The sequence below is a fragment of the Nilaparvata lugens genome, chromosome 1 (genome assembly GCF_014356525.2).
Source record: "Nilaparvata lugens isolate BPH chromosome 1, ASM1435652v1, whole genome shotgun sequence".
NCBI classification, from domain to species: domain Eukaryota; kingdom Metazoa; phylum Arthropoda; class Insecta; order Hemiptera; family Delphacidae; genus Nilaparvata; species Nilaparvata lugens.
This window is the reverse complement of record NC_052504.1, coordinates 72736270-72760177: the sequence shown is the minus strand read 5'-3', so window position 1 is coordinate 72760177 and position 23908 is coordinate 72736270. Positions and strand designations below refer to the sequence as shown.

General features: G+C 34.5%; 1 protein-coding gene across 5 annotated transcripts in view; it reads left to right on the top strand.

Annotated features, from left to right (window-relative positions):
* LOC111048384 (cGMP-dependent protein kinase, isozyme 2 forms cD4/T1/T3A/T3B) overlaps positions 1 to 23908 on the top strand; it is a 205891-nt gene that overhangs the window by 58845 nt on the left and 123138 nt on the right. The window contains exons 1-2 of one of the 5 annotated variants that reach the window (XM_039442437.1): positions 13888 to 14035; positions 21402 to 21860. The exons of 3 other annotated variants lie outside the window; for them this stretch is intronic. In XM_039442437.1, the coding sequence (XP_039298371.1) occupies positions 21547 to 21860 (314 nt within the window). In that variant the 5' untranslated portion in view covers positions 13888 to 14035; positions 21402 to 21546. Of the gene's footprint in view, positions 1 to 13887; positions 14036 to 21401; positions 21861 to 23908 lie in introns of those variants that run through there. One more of the 5 variants, XM_039442440.1, reaches the window with a different exon arrangement.

The following is a 23908-nucleotide window of genomic DNA, read 5'->3' as shown; positions in this document are numbered from 1 at the left end:
TCTTTTCCTTTAAAAGGAACAAAGTTACTTGCAAAATGTGAAGAGATCATCATAATGAAGCATAATTCAAGGCATTGAGCAGCTTCAGAAGTTGCATTCTAAGTTGAGTCAGTTAAATAATATTTCTAATTATAATTATTATTATTACTTTAGGCATGTCGGGCTTCAATTCTAATACAACTCAGTATGCGAGAAGGCTTTCATATATTTTACAGTTACCTTTCGCTAAGTCCATTTCTCAATTCTTGTTGCGTTTCTTCTGATATGTTACTACAGTATTCATTATTTCCTATCTCTTTCTTTTGATATGTTGCTAATTAGAAACGTCACAAGAGCTATGTGGTTATTTATTACCTGGACTTTGACAGAGTAATAAATCACTTCCTTTGTTCATTTGCACATCGATTTATTAAGATATCATTCTGCTTCGGAAGAACATATTCATTTGAAATTAATCCGTTTTTGTGTTTGTGCTAGCAAATGCAATATTTGAAGGCAGCTGCGCAACATATTATATATTGTGGTGTGTCTGGAAGCAAATGAGATTTCTGTCTTCTGTCTTCTCAGATAGAAGTCATAAGTCAAGTCAATAACCTGCCCTAACAAGTAATATTTCAATTTCAAAGTTTCAGAAAAGTTGTCACTCAGCATCAATTTTGAAACTTTGATTTCTTCCTTACAAGAAAATCTGCAAGCATGTTATGTTGCTAACATAAAATCAGGTTGCGGGGATTTAGGATCCGTAGGACCAGAGAATGTTGAAGGAGAATTTCAGTATGCGGTGTCCGAATGTAGAAGCAATCAATCAAAATGTTTTCACCAGTCGTACAATTCAGGCTCATGATGAACCACCACGTTTGCTATAGCTGTTTATGTGCTATAGCTATTTGCTATAACATTGTTTGTTTTATTATAATAATCATTAGACATTGAATAATCAATTCAGAAACGTGAATAGAATGTTACATTGTATTTTAATTGGTTTATTTCAGTATAGACCTGACAATATTCATCTCTCTTCATTTTGGTATTGGAAAAAATTTCACTAGAATCAAGTTCCGTAGTTAGTGTAGCTGAATTCAAAGGTAATTGGAATTATGAGGCTGAAACTAATGGAAAAAATCATCCTTTTCAGAGGACTTGATGTATTTTGCATTGAAGTAAGACGCCTCACAAAACCAGCTACAGTTGAGCAGTAGGGTTTAGGCTATTTCAGGCCTATGTAACTATTCCTATGTAACAAAACATTATAGCGGGCTATGACCCAGCCTTTAACAGGGACAGGTATAGGAAGGAATTGAACAATCCACAGTAAGAGTGAAGTCAAGAGTAGCTTTCTTCTAATTTATAGTTATTTCAATCATTAAGAGTGATTATTAAAAAATGTTCAAATAAAATTGGTTCACTTGATTGAGCTCATGGTACCGTTTTCGAAGAAAAAATCGAAAAATATATATTAATTCCAATAAAAGCTTCCCAGAACGCAGTGCTTTAATGTTACTTGCAAAAAATCGTTTGTTTTTAATAGTTGGTAGACTCTAAAATGTCACTGAATCCAAAAAAGGTTTCAGTACGTAGATTAATCGTGGAAAATTTTTGTTAAGTAATAGGTCAAATAGAATACATCCAAAATTGAAAAATTAGTTACCAATGTAACTAGTTCTAGCAAAAATAGTGACGTAGGAAGAAATGAAAATGAGTTTTTGAATCTAACGAATACGGCCAGGACAGTCTGGACATAGGGATTTGCGAGCAGTAATCAGAGTAGTCTTCTATCTACCTAGAAGGAGATAGATATAAGTATCCAAGATTCCAGGATACAGGTATCAATACTGTACCTAAAACCACTCTGACCGCTGCCCGCTGATTGCTCCATAATGTGTGTCTTTCTTGAACTGCATTCAAGACTACAGTACTGCATTTAGCCGTTGGTGGAGAGTAGTGTAGTTAGTTCCATCATTCGCTCATAGAGAGCGCAAGCTGCAAAACTGTCAATTTGCTGCGGGAAGTTTTTACATTTTCTCATCAATCCATCAACAATTTATTTGCTCTTTTGGTATTTGGTATTTAGTCCTGTCAACGAAAGATTATAGAGGGAAAAGTTTGGAACACAACTTTCAACTCCACAGCTCTTTTAAGGATAGTAAGAGGATTAACATATCAAAAGTCCTCACCCCTACCCACTGTGCTAAAGAGGTGGAGGTGATTTGAAAGTACCATTTTTTCATTTTTCGCATATATCTCGGAAACTAAGCATCTTATGAACATTTGTATTCTATGCAAAATTAAAGTTCACAAAATTACTAGTAGTTCAGTAGGCCTCGCGCAGTTATAAACCGCAGCCTCCTCTTATACTGTCCATCAGAGTAAATCCTGTCAGTATGTCGTGTCGGCGAGATATCAGTGTGAAAACGGCTAATGGCTGTTGGTGTTGGTGTTTCAAAAATACTAACATCAAAAGCTAATCTCCTTCAAGACATACTGGCATCAGGACAGCCCAAGTTCAAAGCAGAGAAAGTTCGAGAGACAATACTATGTTATTTTAGTTATTAATTGCATGCGTTATTGCACGCAATCAATAGTTCATTCATTTATTTATTTATTTATTCACAATGAAGACAACGGGTTTCCTCAAATATGTCTCTTAACAATAAAAATTGTAAAGATAGAAATGAAAAAAGAAAAATAATGATAAAAATAATACGAACTTATGCAATAATAAATAATACAAACAACAAAAATATCACCTATTTCAAAAATGAAAAATACAAAGATTTCAAATACTTATGAAAAAAGTAAAAATAAAACTAATTAGGAATTCAAATGTTAAAAAAAATTGAAGAATATAATAACAAATAATGAACAAAAATTTTATCAATAGAATAAATAACATTTTTAACTGAACTACGTCCCAAACCATAAGCACATCCACACTGATACACCAACTATTTATTTGATCAGATCATGCTTACACAAGATTTAATTATCATATAACGCTTTCCGGAATTTAGCGCGAGAAAACCAGAAGACATCTAGGCGCCCAGACAAGCTGTTATAAGTTCTTTGAGTGTCTTTGTTTGGTAGGAAGTTTAGAAACACCCCCTGTGTTTAGTTCCGCAGACGTTCCAATAGGTACTCAATATGAATTTTCATACTGAAGCACACTGCCAATTCATGATGACAGAATAGTGTGATATTCCAAGAAAGTCAAAACTAAATCTGCTGCAACAGTCGTATGGGAATGCGTGAAATAGTCTAATTGAAATGAAAGATAATTTAATGCTCTACTATCTCGTAATTAGCACATTCTTGTATCATCAATTGTTGAAAAGTTATGAAATTTGAGAGAGCGAGAAAATGGGAGAAAAATTGGTTTTTGAAAATGCATCACTTTAGAACAAAAATATCTCGAAAAGTATCAGATTTATCGAAAACCTCTACCAAACAAAACTTGTAGGAAATTTATAAAGCTTCATTTTTTATGCAGTTGAGTATGTCAATAGAACGCATTGTTCCCTAGATATAAGCATGTAAGTAATAAGTGGAAAATGCATCTTTCAAACCACCCTCATCCCTTCAGCACATGATGTAGGGGTTGGGATTTTTGATATGCTCACCTCCAAACTAGTCTCAACAAAGCTGCAGAGTCAAAAATTGTGTTCCAAACATTCCCTCCAAATTTCATTGTCAACTGATCTATTGTTGCTGAACAGCAAATTTCACTCTCAACACTAAAACTGCTGCAACAGTCGTAGGGAAATGCGTGAAATAGTGAAAATTTACATCAAATTGAAGATAAGTCGATGCTCTATCAGCTCATAATTAGCACGGATTTTTTTCATCGATCGTTCAAAAATTATAAGGCCGAAAAGATGAAAAAATTGGAGGCAAAAGTGTTTTTTTTTTCAAAAATGTCTCACTTTCAAGAGCGGATATCAGAAACTATGAGAGATACAGAAGAAAAAACTGGTTGATAATTTTGTGAACTTGACCGAATTTGACTTATGATGCATGATTTTGAACTGCCTTGACGAGCCGAGAAGAATGAATTACGATGAAATCTGAGCATTGTGTCGAAAGTTATGTGTTTGAAATTTTGATCCTTGAGGTGTCCTTAAGCGCGCCTCTCCATCAGGAAATACTGAAATGAAGTGCACCTAACGGGTGATTCTCATAGAACATAATCTCATGAACTTATGTCATTGTGCGAAATATCGATGTGAGGACAATGTAGTTGGTGATGATGGTTGAAGCTGAAAATTAGGTGTTTTTCACAATACAAGGAGCATAGTTGTCAGGTGTATCTGGAAATGTATATGAGATAGAGCGCTCTACCTGATCTCAGATTGTAGAGTACAAAAATACGCCCAGAGGGATTTTGAATTATACATCTAAATGGTGACAATCGGAAGATATTGTTGATCAAAAACTAAACTTCTTCAAGATTGATTTTTTCTTCAAATTTCTTTCATTTTTGAAAAATTATAACTCAGTACTCATTGGAGATAGAGAGTTCCGAATGATCTCATTTTGTTCATCTTTTAATAATCTAAAAAAAGGCGGAAGCAAATTTTTCTGTCCGATTACGAGATTCGGCAGAAATAGCTGAAAACTGGAAAATGAGCCGGAAATACGAGGCTTTTGGGCCACCCTGTATCTAGCACAAGGAAATTTTGCATGAGAAAATTGGTTCTGGGCTTCTCTTATGTACTCAAAATATATATCAAGAAATCAGAACTACAATATAAATTGCATGCACCAATGTATACAGTGACTGTACTATAATTGTGATTTTGGTATTTGGTTATTGCTTATAATTGCAAGTAATGTGAATTCAATAAATAAGATTTGAATTTAAATTCTAATATCCAATTTTCTAGTGTCTTATTTGTAAACCAATTTTGAATTGTTTCTGTTGGCACCATAGTTGTGATGCTTCATAAATTTGGTAATTCTTTCAAAACTTGGAGTGTGCTTCCTTTCATTGGCCAACTTCAATAAAAAAAGGAATTTTTTTTCTTATAGTAAATTGATCTAGGGTGAGGATTTTCGGAAATGGACCCGAGTACCTATATTACGTCTGCAATACTAATCTACAACTGGTACCTAATTATTCTGTCCTGAAAATAATAATCAAACATATAATATGTGAGGTCTTCCAAACCACTCAATTATCAATTTCTAGAATCAAGAGAAAATACTTTCCACATCTTCCATAGATTTCATTTACTTATTCATTCAGGCAACAGGCAGTACTATAGTCATATACAATGAACGGGAGAGGACAACGGGTCAAGCCCAAAACTGACTCCAACAAACTTTAATTCTCAACTATTGAATTTTTCAAAAAATATTATTATGTTTCCACATTTTATTCCAGTTTTCTATGTCAGTTAATCTTCCTGAGAATTTGAAATATTGATCTAACTGAATGAAAAAAAATTCACTCAACAAACCATGATTGACAAGAAACTTTTTGAGTTATTCTATAAAATTTTTAGCCAGTAAAAAGGCCAGTGGTTCTCAAGCTTTTTCAAGTTGTGTACCTCTTAGTGAAAACTTCAATTCCTTTTACTCCCTTGCTGCTATCATGTCGTGCGGAGGGAGAGGGGGATTGGTTTATTACAGTAGTTCTCCAGAAATCAAAAACTATGTGTAGGATTGAAGTCACCACTTTTTCAGCATTCCGTAAAAAAATTAATAATAATTTACTTTTCTATAAAAATCCATGTTTCTTTCTTTGTGTTTTTAACGGCAGTTCTGAAACTCTTATTTATCCCTTTCTTGTCTATTTGTCAATGTTTCTCATAATAACCTTATCAATATGTTAATTTTCATCAAGTTATGATGAATTGCAAATAATAGTTCACTATTTCAGGGCAGCAAAACACGTAGAAATGATTTAATTCATTTAAATAAACTGTATTAAATTGGGAATAAGCACCTTCAAAGCAAGGGAAACTCTCCTGTAGGCATGATGGAGTTGCTGCAGACCTGAAAAACTGTTATAATATTAATTCAGTTAACGAATTCCTTTTACGGTATTAAGTAATTATTATATTAGGTCGAAAAGAAATTGAAAGATTTGTAAAGTTTGCGGTTTATCCCAACCCAAGTTATAGCATTCAAAAGTCAGTGTACTATTTTTGTATCACCTGGCAATTTTAAAGTGTAAAGAAAGGGCCGAACCCTGCTTGAGGGGCGTGCGACATTCGAGACCGACGACAGTCGAGGCCTGCGACAGTAGAGGACTGGAAAACAGTCCTCTACGGTCGTAGGCCTCGACTGTCGGGAGTGAACGAAAATTGAAGAGTCCTCTACTGTCGCCTGACGCCTGTCGCCTGCGTCAGGCGACAGTAGAGGCCTCTTTTTCAGGAGTCCTCTACCGTCGGTGGCCTCGAATGTCGCAGGTCTCGACTGTCGCAGGACTCTTCTGTCGTTTGCCTCGTTTGACATCGACCCAAACGAGGCAAACAACAGAAGAGTCCTGCGACAGTCGAGACCAGCGACTGCTTGAGCATTCAGTGTGTCCAGCTGGGTTTGTTTCAGCTCGGACCTAGGGAGTCCGATCTCACTAGGCGTTAAATCTGTAAATACTGTAGAAATCGATCTAGAAAAAAAATCATGGGCGATTTTCTGACAATTTCGTCTTGTCGACAGGCCTGAATCGCTTGTATACGCAATTTTTGAATGCAGATCATTCCCCAGTATCAACTTTTCCTTTACATGTGCTATCTCTCTTCCTCATATTCTAGTTCAAGTGTTCAGTGATCTTTCAAGCTTAAGGCTACTCAACTCAACTATGATATCCTTTGCAAATGATACTGAAGCCATTTACCAAGGTGAATCTTAGACTGGGGTTCATACCAAGAATTGAAATTCAATTAAAAATATAATCGACTTTTAGAGGCAAGCAATGTTGAGGTGAGCACCGTTTTCTGGGAAACAGCATATTCCTGTCGGGGCTCTTCATATCTTGAGCAACAGTAGCAGGCTGCAGATCTTATTGGATTGATTTCAATATATGCGTAGAGATAAAACATATCAAAGGATTTAACGATGCAGTATTTGAAAAAAGCGAGCACCGTTTTCTGAAAAACAGCACATTCCTGCCAGGGCTCTTCATATATTTCCCGAACAGTATTAGCTTTCAGATCTTATTTGATTAACTTAACATGAAAATGCGTAGAGATAGAACATTTCAAGCGATGCAGTATTTGTTTGGAGTTGGAGTGCGTTTGAAGTAAGGTACATTGTTCTCACGGTTATCTAAGGACTAGGATCAGAGGTGACAGTGGTGTAGTTGGCAAGCCAGTTTTCGCGACAGTGACAGAGAACGTTAGTGACAGTGACGGTTGTGTTCCCCTGTCACCAGTGACTGTCACTAGTCACTACTGATCACACACTCGCCTATTGGACAATGCAAGTTTTGTCTTCTTCTTCTATTTATTTGGTCACACTAGCTAACTTGCTTTAAACTATGCTTTTTACCGCCTCTGTCTCTGGCCAGACAAGACAGCTAGTCTGCAGAATCTTGAGGGTCAGGAGCATCCATCTCCCCCGTCTATTTTGCAATGTATAAAGTATTCTATATTGGAAGCATTTTGAAAGTTACCTTCTCATGTATTGTTTTATTCTATTTCCTCCTTCACCTTTCTCTTCTCTTTCCACGATGCTTGTTTTCTTCCAACTTCTTTGTCTCTTAACTTCTCCACCCGAATCTAGGTTAATATGATACAACTAGTGTAGTTTACTCAAGAGACCTCTAATTAGTGTTAATGATTGTTCATAATTCATATTATGCAGATGTCCGTCCTCTCACACCTATTCATATCACACCGGTCATTCATATTATATTTGACACACTGCAAGACTCCACATCAGTCACCTTGCTTTTCTCATCTGTACCACAATAAATTACAACTAAGCTAGGTTACTATTTGTAACTAATAAAAATCTTATTGTTAATATATACTATAATGTACATATTGTTTATACTGTAGAGTGTAGACTATAGCTGTTCACTATAATATTGAGTATAATATGTATTATGCTGAAAAATTATTATTTTTTATTCCTGAAAGTGGAAGCGTTAAAAGTACTCTTTTAGACCGTTCTGAGAAGCTAGACGCAATCTGTTAGCAAGTGTTAGCTGTTGCTGCACCTTGCGGTTGGAGTTTGTCATCACAGGAGGTGTGAAAGATAAAATAGAAGAAAATGTATGTGATGAGAGACCGAGAAGGAATGGACTAAGTGTAGAGTAAAAAGAGACAGAGATGATGGTGCTAGATAAAATGGTTTCTATTAATTTCCCAAATGTCAGCAGCCACATCTTTCATCTTGAACTGACATTGCTATCTGGCTCATCTCATATCTTCGCGAGTATTTATCGATCTTGTAATACACAGTTTTGCTCGCAAACCCACACATGTCATTCATTATGTATCACACTCAGATTGATGTCATCTAATGAACCAATGCATATGCTGTTACTCAGATCGGTATGAGTAATTGATTTTCCACAACGTTTTTCAATTGCAGAGTAATTTGGTGGCATTAAATTGTTGGATAAAAGTTTATCTTCCTGATGATTGGATGACATGTAAAAAAAAATGAAATTGATGATTGAGGGAAGTTTTGGGCTGAAGTAGTGGAATTATGTTGTGTATTCTAGTATAAGTTTGTCATTAGTGCTCCATTATGAAAAGTGTTTGGAATTGTTAATATCAGACAATCAATACGTTTGGATCTCTAACTGTATACTTTCGGACTTGATGTTTATAGAATTGAATTCATTTATTTTTTTACTCTTTTGCTTTTATCAATATCTGGTTAAAGATATTTCAAATATAATCTTTATAATTTTCAATTATTCAGATATATTTTTAATGCAACGTATTCTTTTCAGGTGAGTTGAAAAGTTCAGTTTTTGACTTTTGACTGAGTGGGTGATGTGGAGTTCCCCGCATATGGAGTTTCCATGACGCTGATACTGTGGTATTTCCTATCGAGAATAAGTAAGTCTTGACACTAGATAAGGCTTGTGAAACATATTTCAGGAATGAATTTCTCCATCTAGAAGTAAGTTTCAAAAATTAGAAATAAAATCTTCTGAATCAATACAATGGTAGATTGTATTTGGTAGAAATAACTAAACCAAATAATTTATTTTACAAATTAATCACAATATTTTAAACAAATTTCTAGTCTGAGAACTAACTGTGGATTCAGCCCAGAACCTATAATATCAGTGACAAAGTTTGACATGATTTCTACTTGTTCTTTTCTTGATTGGACCTTGTCTTGTCTGACATTTCAGATTTCAAATATATCTTCTTTTAGAAAGCAATACTTGATGGGAGTCGTTTTGTAAGATTCTTCCAACGTTGCTCAACAATATAAAATGATACATTACAATCGCCAAATTCTTTCGGATGTATCATTATCTTGTCTAATGTTTGACAAGGTACGTGACTAGGTTACAGTTCTATTTTTCTTTTCGACTTTTGATTTGTAGGCTATCATTTTAGCAAATGTTTTATTCTAGATTACTGATTATTTAATAAAAGTAACAATAATGATACGGTCACAATGCCAATACTTCTTAACGGTATTTAGAGTACGAGTCATTTCTATATTTTGTAACTTTTTCATAACACTTATCCTCATCTCAGATTGAAGGTTGAAGAGACGGTTTCTATTTTTTGCAACTTTTGACCTTAGTTATACAGAATGCACTACAATATTCCTTCTGTGCCTCTGCAAACTAAAGTAGGTATGCGATGTTTAGGCCCTCAGTTTGTAACTATAAATTTCCTTCATTCTGTATCTTTGTGAAGCATGCTAATCAGACAAACAATGTTGCTCATATACAAGTTTTCTGTGTTTTGCCACTTTCTTGATTCGTTTATTCTGTCTGAATTCGTTGGGTAGCATGCGCTGGTGATGAATAAATCTATAGTGACTAAATTGTGTAAGCAGTGGTTTACTGCATTACTTATTCTCGCTACGTTATCATCTGGTGCAAGAAGGTATGAGATTTCCACCATTATTCTAAATCAAAATTATAATGAAAACTTTCAATATGGATGGATAAATGACTTCATAAATAGTACATATAAATAAAAATAGTACATATAAGTAGAATAATTACTAGTAGTGCTAGGGCGTAGTTGAGGCTCTCTCTTCCACGTAATCCTCAATATAACTAAGAATTACAAGAATGCTATACAAGTTACTCACTAATTTTCTAAAAAATAGAAGCAGGGTTTGTGAACCTCCTGGTCCAGTACTGGATCTCAGAAATATATATATGTTTTCGTGTGATAATTCTGATGAAATTTCTTTGGTTTAATTTTTTCAATAGTTGTGTTCTAGATCAATTTCGTCTTTGTGATAGAATCATTCTAGTAGTCACCTGCTACTATTTCCTGTGTAACATTAGAGACTGTGTGTGTTTATAATTTCATGTAATACGTTATTTATTGAACTGAAAAAAATCGTTTGATTCTTAACTGTTAATTCTTTCGAGTTGCGATGATCGGCATCGGCTGGCTGTTGGGAGGAAAGTTTGATAAAATTGTATCTACATCAATATGAATATAATTTAATATCTTGAATACGAATATGTTTCTCCAATGTTTAAATTCTTGTAGAAGTCGAGAACGCTTTGCTTCTCTCTTCAGTTTTTACATGCCACAAATACTTGATTGTCAATTTACAGACTTTTTCTCGAAGAAAATCAGAAGATTTTGACAATTTTCAAAATTTATTCAATTATTGAAACACATTCAACTCCAAATTCTCTTCTACGTTATTTTCATCAATCACAGTTTTATATATCAAAATCTATTTTCATGAATCATCCTGAACACTACATCAATACTCTCTGTTAATTCATCCTATTACAGTGAAGATCGTAACCGTTAGAGTGAGGATCCGTCTAGTCTGGTCTCATTTGGGAAGACGTCATCAATGTTCTGTGGTAGTTGGGTATGCTGTCATGCTTTGCAAAATATGTTAATCCTGGCCCTAAATGTCATGCGAACATCTGTTCCTGCTGGTGAATACTATTCGCATAGTTTCGCCCTGTGAACTCCACTCTGAAATGATGAATGAGTTCAGTTCGGCGAGCAACAACATGTGTAGTAAGGAGACCTCAAGCTCTACTTTTACAACCCTATCATACTCACTCAGTTTCCTTACTCCCTCAATCTGTCTCACTCGTTTTCTCTTACTCGTTCCTTCTTACTCAAATGTGTAATGTGTTTCTCCTTCTCACTTTCCAACCAATCCTTCTTCCGACGCCCTTTCGCGTCTCATAAGTGATTTATCAGCTTTCAATGCAGGCGTTTTTGATAAGATACATTGCATACGGCCGGTTGCCGTGTGTTATTCCAACATGTAGTTTTTATCTATATGGTGTCAGGTACTGGTTTGATGTATGGCCCATTCTAAAACTAACCTAGGATAGTACGCTACCTTGATTTTGTAAAGTCGCTGAAAGATGGTGCCGAGTTTTTTTTGTAAACTAAAAATTGGTGGGATATAGAATAGAATGATGTATAAAATAATGATTGTTAATGATATGTATTTATTATCTATTCTATTTCAATTTTATGATTTTTGCTAAGATTTGAGTGAGTATTATAAACATCAATGATAACAATAATATCAATAATTCATTATATTAGTATAGATTTAATACGTCATCCATATTAAATCGTTAATCAATAGTCGAATAAATAAGTCTAATATTCTAACATAGTGAATAGTTTAATAAAATATCTTGAATCTGTGATTATAGTTCCAGCATATGACAATATAGTTGCAACAAATTTATTTTTGCTATATTCTTGAATCTTTGATTGTAGTTATAGTATATGAAAATATAGGAGCAACCAATTTATTTTTGCCACTTTCCTCATTTACAATAATCTGTTCTTCTTATAATCTTAAACCAAATTCTAATTTCAACATCTTCATTTTCTACTCTTCCTCAACAAATTTATTCATGAAGTTTGAAAAAATGTATTGAATCCATGAGGAAAGAAGTCTAAACAAAGATAAATGATGAAATTGTAAGACTCTCCAATTTGTTGTCTGGAAAATATTTTTTATTTAAATGGCAAATAGTCATTTTAGAGTGATGAATAGAGCTATAATAGAGCTGAAGCCGACAATTTTAACAAATCTTGTGTATCCAATGAATATTTTTTACTCCGCTTTTCAGTAAAATCTATGTAAGTTACAGTAGTATATTGTCATTCATGTTGCAAACATGAAGCTGAGTAGATGTGATTAAAAATTATAACTGATAGAATCCCACCTGAAATTTTAGGTTCATTCGTCATCATTCTCCATCATGTTTCTCTCATAGAAATATGACCCTGAAAGATAAAGACGGTAAAATTACTTCTTATTGTAATTTCGTCAACTGTAATATTGGTTTTGAGTGTGATTTTTGAATGCATGAGTTATGATAGCTTCGATCAATATTTATCATAAGGGACATGGCAATCAATTAAATTCCAATTTATATGCTAATTTCTCAATCTGGTTTGAGAAAGCTTAGCCATACTACCGGCATTTGTAAAAGGCAATATCGATAAAAACTAAACTCACAAAAACTGTTATGATCAAATCGATTAGACTGAGTCCACTTAGAACAGGAAATCCGATATTATAGCAACTTATAGCGCATATCAAGCTCTTTTTGGACCATTGGCATGAGGCCATAATATTTTTCTCATCATCAAATTGAAGATCCGAGCTCGAGAGTCAATTCAGGATCTTGGAATCATTATGATATCTGGTATTGTTTGAGAATTTGAAACTCTATTGATTGGATGAAGGTTGTACAGTTATCAATTAATCTTACAATTAGTAACTCATTCGGCCAGTTATATGATATAGAACGTTACTCAATGTTACTCATGAAAATAAAAATCTACAACTCAAGTTCGTCAAATTTTGATTTTATTGCATTGTGATTTGATTTTCGTGTCTGAATTAATACACTACTTCATTATTGCAAAACATGATAGTAAGCATAGGAGTTCAAAATAACACTCAGAGAATTCCTTATCGTATTGTGTCCTTACAGATTAGCAGACCTCCTTGTTGGTTTATTTTTTCTTAATGTATGTTATGTGAAATCTGTTGTGTTCATAGATGAAGGATATTAGTAATCTATCATATTATTACACTTTCACGTGTCATATACTGCGAGAGCATTGCTTCCTTGATGCAGTTTCATATGACTAACAAGTAATGTAAAGTATATAAAAACTCTTAATTGATTAAGAGAGTCTTATTCAGTATTATTTACAATTTTTCCCAGTGAACATAAAAATTAGGTAAATTACAACAGTTGTCGAACTTCCAGCCAACATTATACAGTCTCATTACAACATGTTAATATCTGGAACTATTTACTGCAAACTTGTCATTCCTACCAAATCCTTTTCCAAATGCTCAGCTCTGCATCATTCATTATTCAAATTGTCACCTCGATTCCCGACATTTGGTTTTTTATCTTGGCTGATCTCTTTTGTCTGTTGTGTCGGCATTTGGTGATAATTCTTTCAAGTGTTGCTCGCGCTGTCAGTCGGACTGCAGAGCGTGCGTCTGTGGCTTCGCTAATGAGCTGCGAAGGTGGGAGCTGTACTCAGCGTCAGCACTCTGCACTCAGCACGCCGATACGCGATAACTGAGAGTCAAACTGAGAGAGATAGAGCTGAGAGTCAATCGTACCCTGGGTAAGAGAGAGTGTGAGAGTGAGTACTGACTGAGAGCCACTCGTACCCACGGTGAGAGGTGGAGGGGAGCCGGCCTTCCGCGGTGGACTTAGCTCGTTTCGCCATATCCACATCTTCAGTGCTTTACGCGCCTTCTTGCTGTGTTGTCAAGTATTGTCGTTGTGCTTTCTCCTTGCCGGCTTTTTTTGTGCCAGTCGTGATTCGCTATTTTCAATTGACGAAAGTAATTATTCGTTTGACTGTTGTTGAGTGATAGAATTTGAAGTTGTCTGACGGTAGCGCAAATTCTGTTCAAGATTCAGAATCTAGTAGTCTATTTTTTTCTAATTTTTCAAGTGATAACATTTGCAACCGAAATAATTCTGTACTTTTAAGAGAATTGATCAATTTCTTATTTATTGTTGAAGGCTTTATAATGTAGTTCATCTTTTGTTACAGAAATATTCTCTTAGGAGAAAGATTGTAGCATATTTAGGAAATTTTTTCCCAGTTGCTTGAATTGCTATTGATTTATAGAGGATTTTGACCGTTGTTGATTGTCTTAAATATAGAATTCATCCAATTTTCTTGTATATTGAATTAGTCTAGTTTACTTGAAAACTGAGTTTGTTTAGATTGGAAGAAGAGTCAGATTGTTGATATCCAGTCGTCTAAAATATCGAGTTTCTTCAGAGCTTGACTAGTATTGTTAGTATTGAGTTTGTCTAGTGCCAGAAGTGATTGTCATTAATAGTAACCCAAGAGTCAAGACCCTCGTGTGATCATCATTTTCAGTAACTCAAGTCCTACTTTTCGTTTGATTAGCTTCCTGATAAATAGTTGAGTATTAAATGAAAACTTTGATTTGTATAGTATTTACTTCAAGGTTCTCTAGAATTTAATTTGAATTCTACCAGTAGTGGTGTAACGTTATTATTCAATTGTTATTAATTCTATAACTGTCCACACCCTATAAATTAATGTTAGATTAATGAAAATCGTGAAATGTTTAGTAGGCAATAAATTCAAGTAACTGGCTACGTTGAATATGGTTACTGATTGATAGTAGTTATAAAGCTGTCAAATTATTGATTGGTTATTAAAAGAAGTATTGTAATTCACCTGTATGGAACTCTTGAATTTCCTTGATGTATTTTTTCAGGTAGTAATTATTGGAACAGTAATTATTGTCAGAGAAACCACAAATGCATTGACATTCATAATGTAGATTGGTATTCAAAATACAATACTGATAATCCTATTCTTCAGTTACATCTTATAATAACTCCAAAACATTTTACAGTATCATTCAAGTTGTAGAATCGCTGTACAAACGGATTGTCTCAGATATATCTGATTGGCTGAAACGTTTTGTTAATATTTCATCTGTTATCAGTCGTTCGATTCACAAATTAAATTTAGCGCAATTTCCAGCTTTCCTCACTTAATACAGCTACTATAAGAATATCAAATATTTAGCAGTATTATAAGTAACATGGAATATATTATAATAGTTCTATATTTTAAGGTCGAATAGTGACTAACGTGTATTAGGTAAAAATGACTTTTTATATGGTGATTTTTATAATCATTCGGCCGATAAATTAAACCCTAGCGGAAAATTACTTCCTTTTGAATTTAATACAGAAGTACTGGACAATTTTCTTCCATTTCCTTGCGTGAGAAAAGACCGATTTAATATACAGTAATTTCATTTCTATGGATTCGTTGGTGAACTTGATTTGCATACTCACTGATCGCGTTCACTTCAGATTCGTGTCGTATATTAGAATGCTTTTGTGAAAAAATAGTACTCTGGTGGCAAGTTTGTGAGAATTCTCATTCAGTGGAAATAATGTATTTTTTATTGTTTTTAATATGAGATTTAATTATAACTTGGCGTTCTAAATATAGAAGCGTTTATGGCACTCATACTCGTACTCCCATTCTGTAATGCAGCAATGTCTAGTAAACTCCGCTTTCTCACATGATAAGATAGAAATGATGTAACCTTCACCTTGTAATATCCTTTGAAATCTATCGATTTACGTGTTATGCTCTTAAGTAGCCCTTTTAGCCTATACATCTTCTTGAGGGAGGAAACACCTGGTATAATATGGGTATGGGTCGTCAATTTTCACAAAATTTCAAAAATTGAAGTTTATAGTTTATCAGAGATTGACAATGGTGTAATAACCGAAACCGGTCTTTCTAAGTATCAATAAATTCTGTGGTTTTTGACAATTTCTTAGTCTTTTTCATTCAATATGAATAATTACCACAATATCAACTTCTCAACTACACAAAAAGGTAAAAATTGAAGTCGTTATTACGAGATAAATCTTTATCTCCAGGTAAACCTTCACTTTGAAAGCAATCCAGTTGACTCCTACTTTTGAATTCTATTCTCATATTTCTTCGAGGATCGTTTTTTGGCGCAAGCCACAAGAATTTTACTGGATCAAATAGATCAACTGTGTTCAGTAAATTGGTACTAGCTTTCAGAATATGAAGTTAAATGCAAACGGAATTAGGGATTTCTAAAAGATTTTACAGTTTAAAATTTTACAGATTTTCGATAATTCAATAATTTCCAACGATATGATGGAAATATTAATGAATAAGTGATATATTTCATTCTCCAATGTCGAAAAAAGCGGATATTTATGTCTATTTCTGTGAATCCTGTGCAGTTTGCAATCAAATCATTATAGTAGTTCTGTGGGGAAAATGTTGCAACCTGAAGATGTTGACTACACACGCCTGAAGATTTAATAGTCAGTCTGTCTAGGCTACAAATAACTGCTATTAAAATTCAGCATTATACCAGTTTCCAATGTGACGGGTGTGAATTTAAAAATAGTGAAACTATTATGTGTGTCTGTGTTTTCAAGACATCTAACGTTTACGGTATCCATGAATGTAGTCGTCAAATCAATAAAATACGCTCTCAGAAGCTTAGAAGTCATCTTCGTGACCCACCGGCTCTAAACTTAGTAACTGATGAAAAGTTTTGTAGAAAAAGATAGAAAAGAGAATTTTCGGTTAGTGACCTTTACATTGCGCGGCAAAGCTCTTGTCAAAAACACAGAATTCAACTAATTTTGAATCAAGCTGTCTATGCTGGTGTTATACAATTATTATAATTTTCAACCAGGAAATCAAGAAATTTTCACTTTCTTTTTCAAACGTGAATTACAAATGTTTCCTGCTCTTCAATTAAGACTGATAAGACAGTGCTTCATTCCCAGATCTTCAACATAGAAGATGCGCGAACATCTATTCACTCGGGTAGTTTACTTATCCTTGACTTATCTATAAGAACTCCCGAAATGTACGTCAACCTTTAAACAAGTACAATTTCAATATCAGTTAATTTTATTTGCCAAATTGATGGGTTTGTTGTTCATCAGTTAGTTCTTCAATACTTTGACCTTAAAAATGTATCGCAATCACCTTATGGTTTACTATTTAAATGCAATAAAACGTTGTGATTTATAAACTTTATACATGCAGGAAACACCTTGTGCTTTCTGCTCTCCTCACTATTCCAGGATTTTATAACAGAAATTTCACTTTTATTCGGGATAGACATACTGTCATTATTTAAAAACAATCTGCTCATGGAGTTAGATACTTGTGTTTTAAAAGTTCAAAGTAATTTCTTAACTATTGAACAAAGTACTGTAGTATCATAAAATAAAATAGCATTCTAGTACTATTCCATTTTGCATCGCTAATTTTTTCTTGGTGTTCATCGTTCCAGCGACATATGTGAGCTGATGAGCTCAGAAACCTTTTTCCATTAGTAATAAATAAACATTTCAAATCTATTGCAGTTAAATTTCAAACTCAAAATATTTAAATACTTGATATCCAATTCTTCTCCACAGTCAGATCAAGAAATTATTTTGGATTTCAATTAATCAATTTCATCAAATTCCTATTTGTTGGCCCTTTTACAATATTTGTTCCGTCCAAATACTAAGATAACAACCTTGCCTCTTCACACCCCCAATCACTGACTGGCATCCTGGCATGTCAACAACTTGCCCAACTAGTTTGCCATTTTAATTGTGTTTGTAACTTGCGCCCCAGTCTCAGACTGCTATGCTGCATTTATTTATATTATCTGCTAGCTGTAAAATTCGTCCAGTTCATTAGTCTGTCCACTGGCTGATTGGAACATGCACGATTGATAAGGTTTGCTCTTTTTTCTCTGCTGGATCAGTACGTTCCAATCTGCATGATTCAGAGAAGATGTGGACCACTTGTCAGTGATGTGTTGCGAAAGTTGTATGACTCTGCTTTGATTTGTTGATTAGCATCTCGTATCGAATAATTGCTGTAAGAAGCCTTAGGCCATTGATACATTCTAATTAGATGAAATGATATTCAGAAAATAAGTCATAGTGTGACATTCATTCGTCACCTTATTAGTTTGATAAGATAGGTACATTTTAATTAGATGATATGTGATACATCGAAAAGTATCACATGAAACTAGTAATTTAATTTAATTGGAAATGTACAGTCTACATTTTTTTCACAAAAAAATGAGTCAAATAATGACAGTTTCAACAAAACATTTGATTGATAAATCCCCCTCGGTATTTCTAGAAGTCTTGAAAATCGAAGTATTTCGACAACCTATAAGTTATTGGAACAATTTACTAATAGTTGCTATTCAGAGATATGTTCTCAGAAAATGCAATTATTGAGGGTGGTTATCAATATACATATTATAAATTATAATGTACGGATGTAAATTATAGCAGCTTGAAATTTTGAAAAAAACTTTTGTATGGTTACTTTCATTTTTCAATAAATATTCTGAAATTCTTTCCACCTCTTGATTGTATTTGATTTGATTCATAAAATATTTCCATGAATGAAATAGTTATCGTAAAATAGCAATAATTTCTTCGCAACGCAACCACACACTTGTTTCATGTTTGGCGAGCTATTAAGTGGTGTACTAGTAAACCACATTATCTTTTACCTTGGACTTTTCTCACTCTACCACATTTGATTGATGACTTTCGAAACATTCCGGTAATTTGAGATCACATAGTTTCTAAAATGTCGTACCACGAACAAGAGCCAAATATCAATGTTTTCAATTAGGTACAGAAAATGACAAGGCTAAAATTCAATTATTTCAAAATGTTATAAATTCACATTTACAGAAGAGCGGGAATGTGTTCCACAATAGCCCATTATCAACACTTCGGAAAGACATTAAATATCTTACAATAGTACATACGAAACAATAGTTGCTCCAAGAATAGTATATCTGTGATATAATATATGAAACAATAAGTAACTAGTATTACCCTATATTTAGTACCGGTGGAGACAATCCCATGAAATTACTTGCCTGTTTCATCGTGCAGATTTAGGAATGAAGAATCCATTTTTAAAAACAGCTATGCTAAATCATTTTTAAGTGAAAATCGTCTACCGGAGCTCATCTAATGTTGATTTTTTCATCTCTCATCACCATCATCATCTCAAACATCATCCGTTCAACAAACCTGTAGCTCACTCGGGCATCACGCTTACCAAAACAATTTGCAATTTCAGTTATAAAATCCTTGATTATTTTCAAAAATAGCGTTCCAGGCTTTTTTCCAGTAAGCAACTAATTTTAGCCAGTTATGAGGAGACTAAAACTGCGGAGACTCCATTTCTCTTCCCCCCCCCCCCCCCAAAAAAAAATTGTAGTTTCCTGGAACAAATTAGTTGTCTCATCTCACTTCCGTCGACGTTTGTTAGAAGGGAAGGTTGTTTGAAGATTTTGTTAGTATTGTTGTGCTAGTGCTAGGTTTGTTGGTCGATAAGAAATCTAGCCTCAATATTTGGGAAGGCAACTGTGATTACTGTTGTTTGATTGTGGTTTTGATCCAAGCAGCAAACAGCAATATTGGTGCTTGCTGCGAGATACAAGGCATAGGCGTCAGCTGCCTGCCGCTATGGTCCAGCCTCCAGCCCACTTGCAAGGTTGTTCAACTCTGTAATTATCAATTAATCATAATGGAGAAAAAAGTGTTGTTAGGTCAGGTGATGAAATGGATGTATGAAATTATCATACGTTGTTGTAAGGCGAGGCTGTTTGTTGTTGGAGTGCTGAATCCGTTTCGTTTTCACAAATCACAATAGAATTTGGGATGATGATGGAAAGGATAATTATTTCCAATTTTGAAAAATATCAGTTGAAATTAGGAGTTTGAATAATTGTACCCGTAAATGTAAGAATAAAAATTGTATGTTGAGATTAAACGGTATAATTTGATTATCATTTTAAAAATTCTCATAAAAGTTATTGGCATCTGATCATTGTAGCATCACGTAATAAAGAAATTCGTTATTCATCACTCCCTGAGTGTACAGTAGTGAACTTTACATCCTGTAAATTCCAAATGTGATTATTTGCGAATGCAATAAAAAGGGAAATACATAATTTCAACCTTCATTTATTTATTCTTAATTCTGAATCATTTGAAAGTGCCTTCAAGAAGATTTTGAAAATCTTCAAAAGTTCGAATAGAATAATATTATTAGCCTATTGTAGTAAAATCCTATTTTAAGATAATCACCCATTCGAACAAAATCCACCAGCAACATTTCAGCTTAGAAATTCGTTTTAAAATGTCATATCTCCTTTTCATTCAGACACTTTTACAGCATTGTGATGCCAAGTGATGGCATAGCATCAATAACGGAGGTACTTAGTGCATTACAATGAATAGGGTAATTTGAGTAACCAAGCACAAAGTCTTGTATTCTCACCTATAATTGTTTTGACTTTGGCTTATCACGATGTACTTGAAAATTCTATAATTACCTGTTGCCGGCAGCCATATCACAGCAATGTGCCTGCCAATAAGCAATGTGCTTCATTCTCATATTTCGTTTTATATTTGATATCCCGAAGTCAGCAGAGTGGTGTTGGTGGAGCCTCTAGTTAATAGATCAGCTCAAATTATACACTTATATATCAATAATCATTCTCAATAATAATAATAATAATGTCTTATTTAGATTAATAATTATTAATCTCGATAATTATTCACACATATCTCAATAATGGAGAATAATTCTAAAAGAAAAGTATTGACGAAAACCGTATTTGATGAGTTTCGTTTGAATCTGTATAGATATTGATTAGTGCAAGATTTGGAATGAGATTCCATTTTAGTAGCAAAAGAACAGGCAAGCTTGTTCCATACCAATATCTAGTCTTTTCAATTCCTTGTCCAGCAAGAACGGTTTTTAGTTTTTCATAAGTAACCATTCCAGACATTAAGTTTATCTATCGAGCTCTCTTAGCGTACAGCGTACAGTGGTTCACTCCATGTTCCCAGTCTCAAATTTATCTTCCTATTAACCAGACTTTGTTCTCAATAGTGTGTAAATTGGTTCACTCCAAGTTTCTGGTCCCGTCAATCTTGAAACGTCATCTTTGATATCTTCCTCACATCGACTCGATTCTATCCTTCGTTGTAATCACATTGTTGAACATCTAAGGTCTAAAATCAGTTTTACCTAAGCATTTTCTCCTGTAGAGAGTTTTGGATATGTGTAAATTCCAATACACACGCAGGGCCGAATATATAAATATTAACCAGTTCATTAACAAATTCATCATTTAATTCATAGTCTAATCTTAGGCAACTGAACAGATTGAGCTGAAGTGTCCCTCACATGTGTGATGTACAGTGAGGTGTAGGCGGTGCGGTGAACCTCGCTCTAATAACTTGTGAAACATTATTGACTTGCGACTGTTTGGCTGGTGAGTGCGACAATGAACGCGCTGCGCGAGTTGGAGCGTCGCCTGTGCGAACGCGACGAAGAGCTGCGACGTCGCGAGGAGACAATCGCGTATCTCGAGCGACAGCTGGACGAGCGTGAGGCGACAGTGCGACATTTGCGCAACGAGATCGACAAGTTCAGACAGGTAGTGCGACCCATCACCCAGCAGCTGGTGTTGGGACTCCACAATGGCGAGGAGGAGCCAGAGTGGGACCCCACCAAGCGTCTGCGCACCAAGCGGCTGGCCATATCCGCTGAGCCTATAATCGGCGACCTCACCATCGCCAAGGTGCCCAAATCTGCCAAGTAAGTTTGCTGAAAACAGAATAATTGTGCACCATCATCAATCAAACAGAATCGTTGCACAATCACAAATCTTGAGAGATTATACTGTGGTTAATTGTTTCCTGAAAACTTTTAAGGATATGAGACCATCAACTAGTTGCATAAACATCGATTTTTGAACGTACGATTTTTTGCCGTCCTCATGAATTCTATCAGATTGAATGGAAGTTGACAAACACATGATCTCACCATATGTTTGCCAAATTATGTTCAATCCAAAAGTTAGTAGACAAACTTTGTCTACTAATGTTGGTTCAATCCTATGTAGGTACCTAAAATACATTCTAGGTATTCATATGTATCCTAGGGACATTGGTTTAATCTAATAGAATTTATAAGGACGTATTGTGAATGCTAGTGCGAGATAATACTATAGTGAACTGCACGAAAATAGTCCGATGGAAAATGAGAGTGATTATTTTCTCTCATACAGAGAGTGATGGGTTTCCCGCACCCATAGATGTTGCCAACTCGCCAGGTGTATTATAAAATCCTATTATATTAAGCGAGCAATTTCTGTATATGGTTATCTGGATATTTGGTTATTTGGTTATGTATGTCCAACGTATCTCGAAAACGGCTCTAACGATTTTCACGAAATTTGGAACATTGTAGGTTTATGATATACAAATTAGATTGCACTAGGTCTCATCCCTGGGAAAACTCGCTGAAGGACATGCAAAGGATAATAATAATTCATTCTTGGAAAAACAGATGATAATTTCGTCGTCTGTCGATGACAGAAGATGCGTGTGCCTGTGTGGGAGATCAGCTGTGTAATCAATCAACATACCGTATCTCGCGAGAAATATTATCTAGAAATTTTAATAGACTCGATCAAAATGTTGACATGACATGGTATATCATTCTAAATTAGAGTATATCATAATATTCAAAGTTAATCATTATTTTACAGTTTTAAGTGATTAGTGAGTGTTATTCAACTTGGTTTGTAAACAATCTAAATTATAACTTTTCTGTTTTCAAATATTAGAACTGAAAATTGAACCTGAATTCAAGTGTATGAAACATAACCTACTTTTTGGACCATTCATAGTGTATAAATCAAAATTCGGGGAAGAAACAGTTTTGGGCTGTGCCTGTTAGTCCTTCCTTCCCCAATCATTTTGAAGAATTGTGTTCTGTTTATCAATAGAATATCGGGGCACCGAGCTTCGTTTGTTATTTTTATTTATTGATAAACATAACACAATTCTCTAAAATGATCGTGTTTATATTTCACAGCTGGCTACATGTCATCTTATGAATTTCGGGGATGCGATATTTTGATTTTTCACATACTCACTCGCTCACTCACTGTTTTACTATCCACAGCTGTTTCAGCCAAGGATGAATTATCCTTTTAATGTCGTTCACCGAGTTTTCCCAAGGATGAGACCTTATATGCAATCGAATTTTTATATCATAAACCTACTATGTTCCAAATTTCGTGAAAATCGTTATAGCCGTTTTCGAGATCCGTTGAACATGAATAACCAGATATAAAAATACAGAAATTGCTCGCTTAATATAATAGGATAAATAACGAGCGAAGCTCGGTGCCCCGATATTGGATTATTCTCTGTTGAATAATAATAATTACAATGGGTAGAAAAATGAAATACGAAAAAATCTGAAACTTGGTTGCGTGCTGATTCAAATGAGTAGGTCAGTCGAAACTATTTTATACATAGTTGTCTGGTATCTGCCTGGCGGCATTAGTTTAGTGCGTGACCGTTCACAGTTGGATTTCCAGTTGGATATTTTGTCGCCGCAAGTATCGGACAATTCATTCCCATTTGCATACGGATCGCTCCCGACCCTGGGATTTGTATTCAACCGCACTCCAGTCAAATTGATAGCGACTTCATCGGAAAACATCAGATAAATACGAATGTTAATAGAATTTGTTAGCTACCTTAGAGATTTGACCTCTTGATCGTATTTGTTGATAATAATTATTCTTGCTTTTTACAATAATTGGACAGAGTTCTGTGATAGTAGTTGAT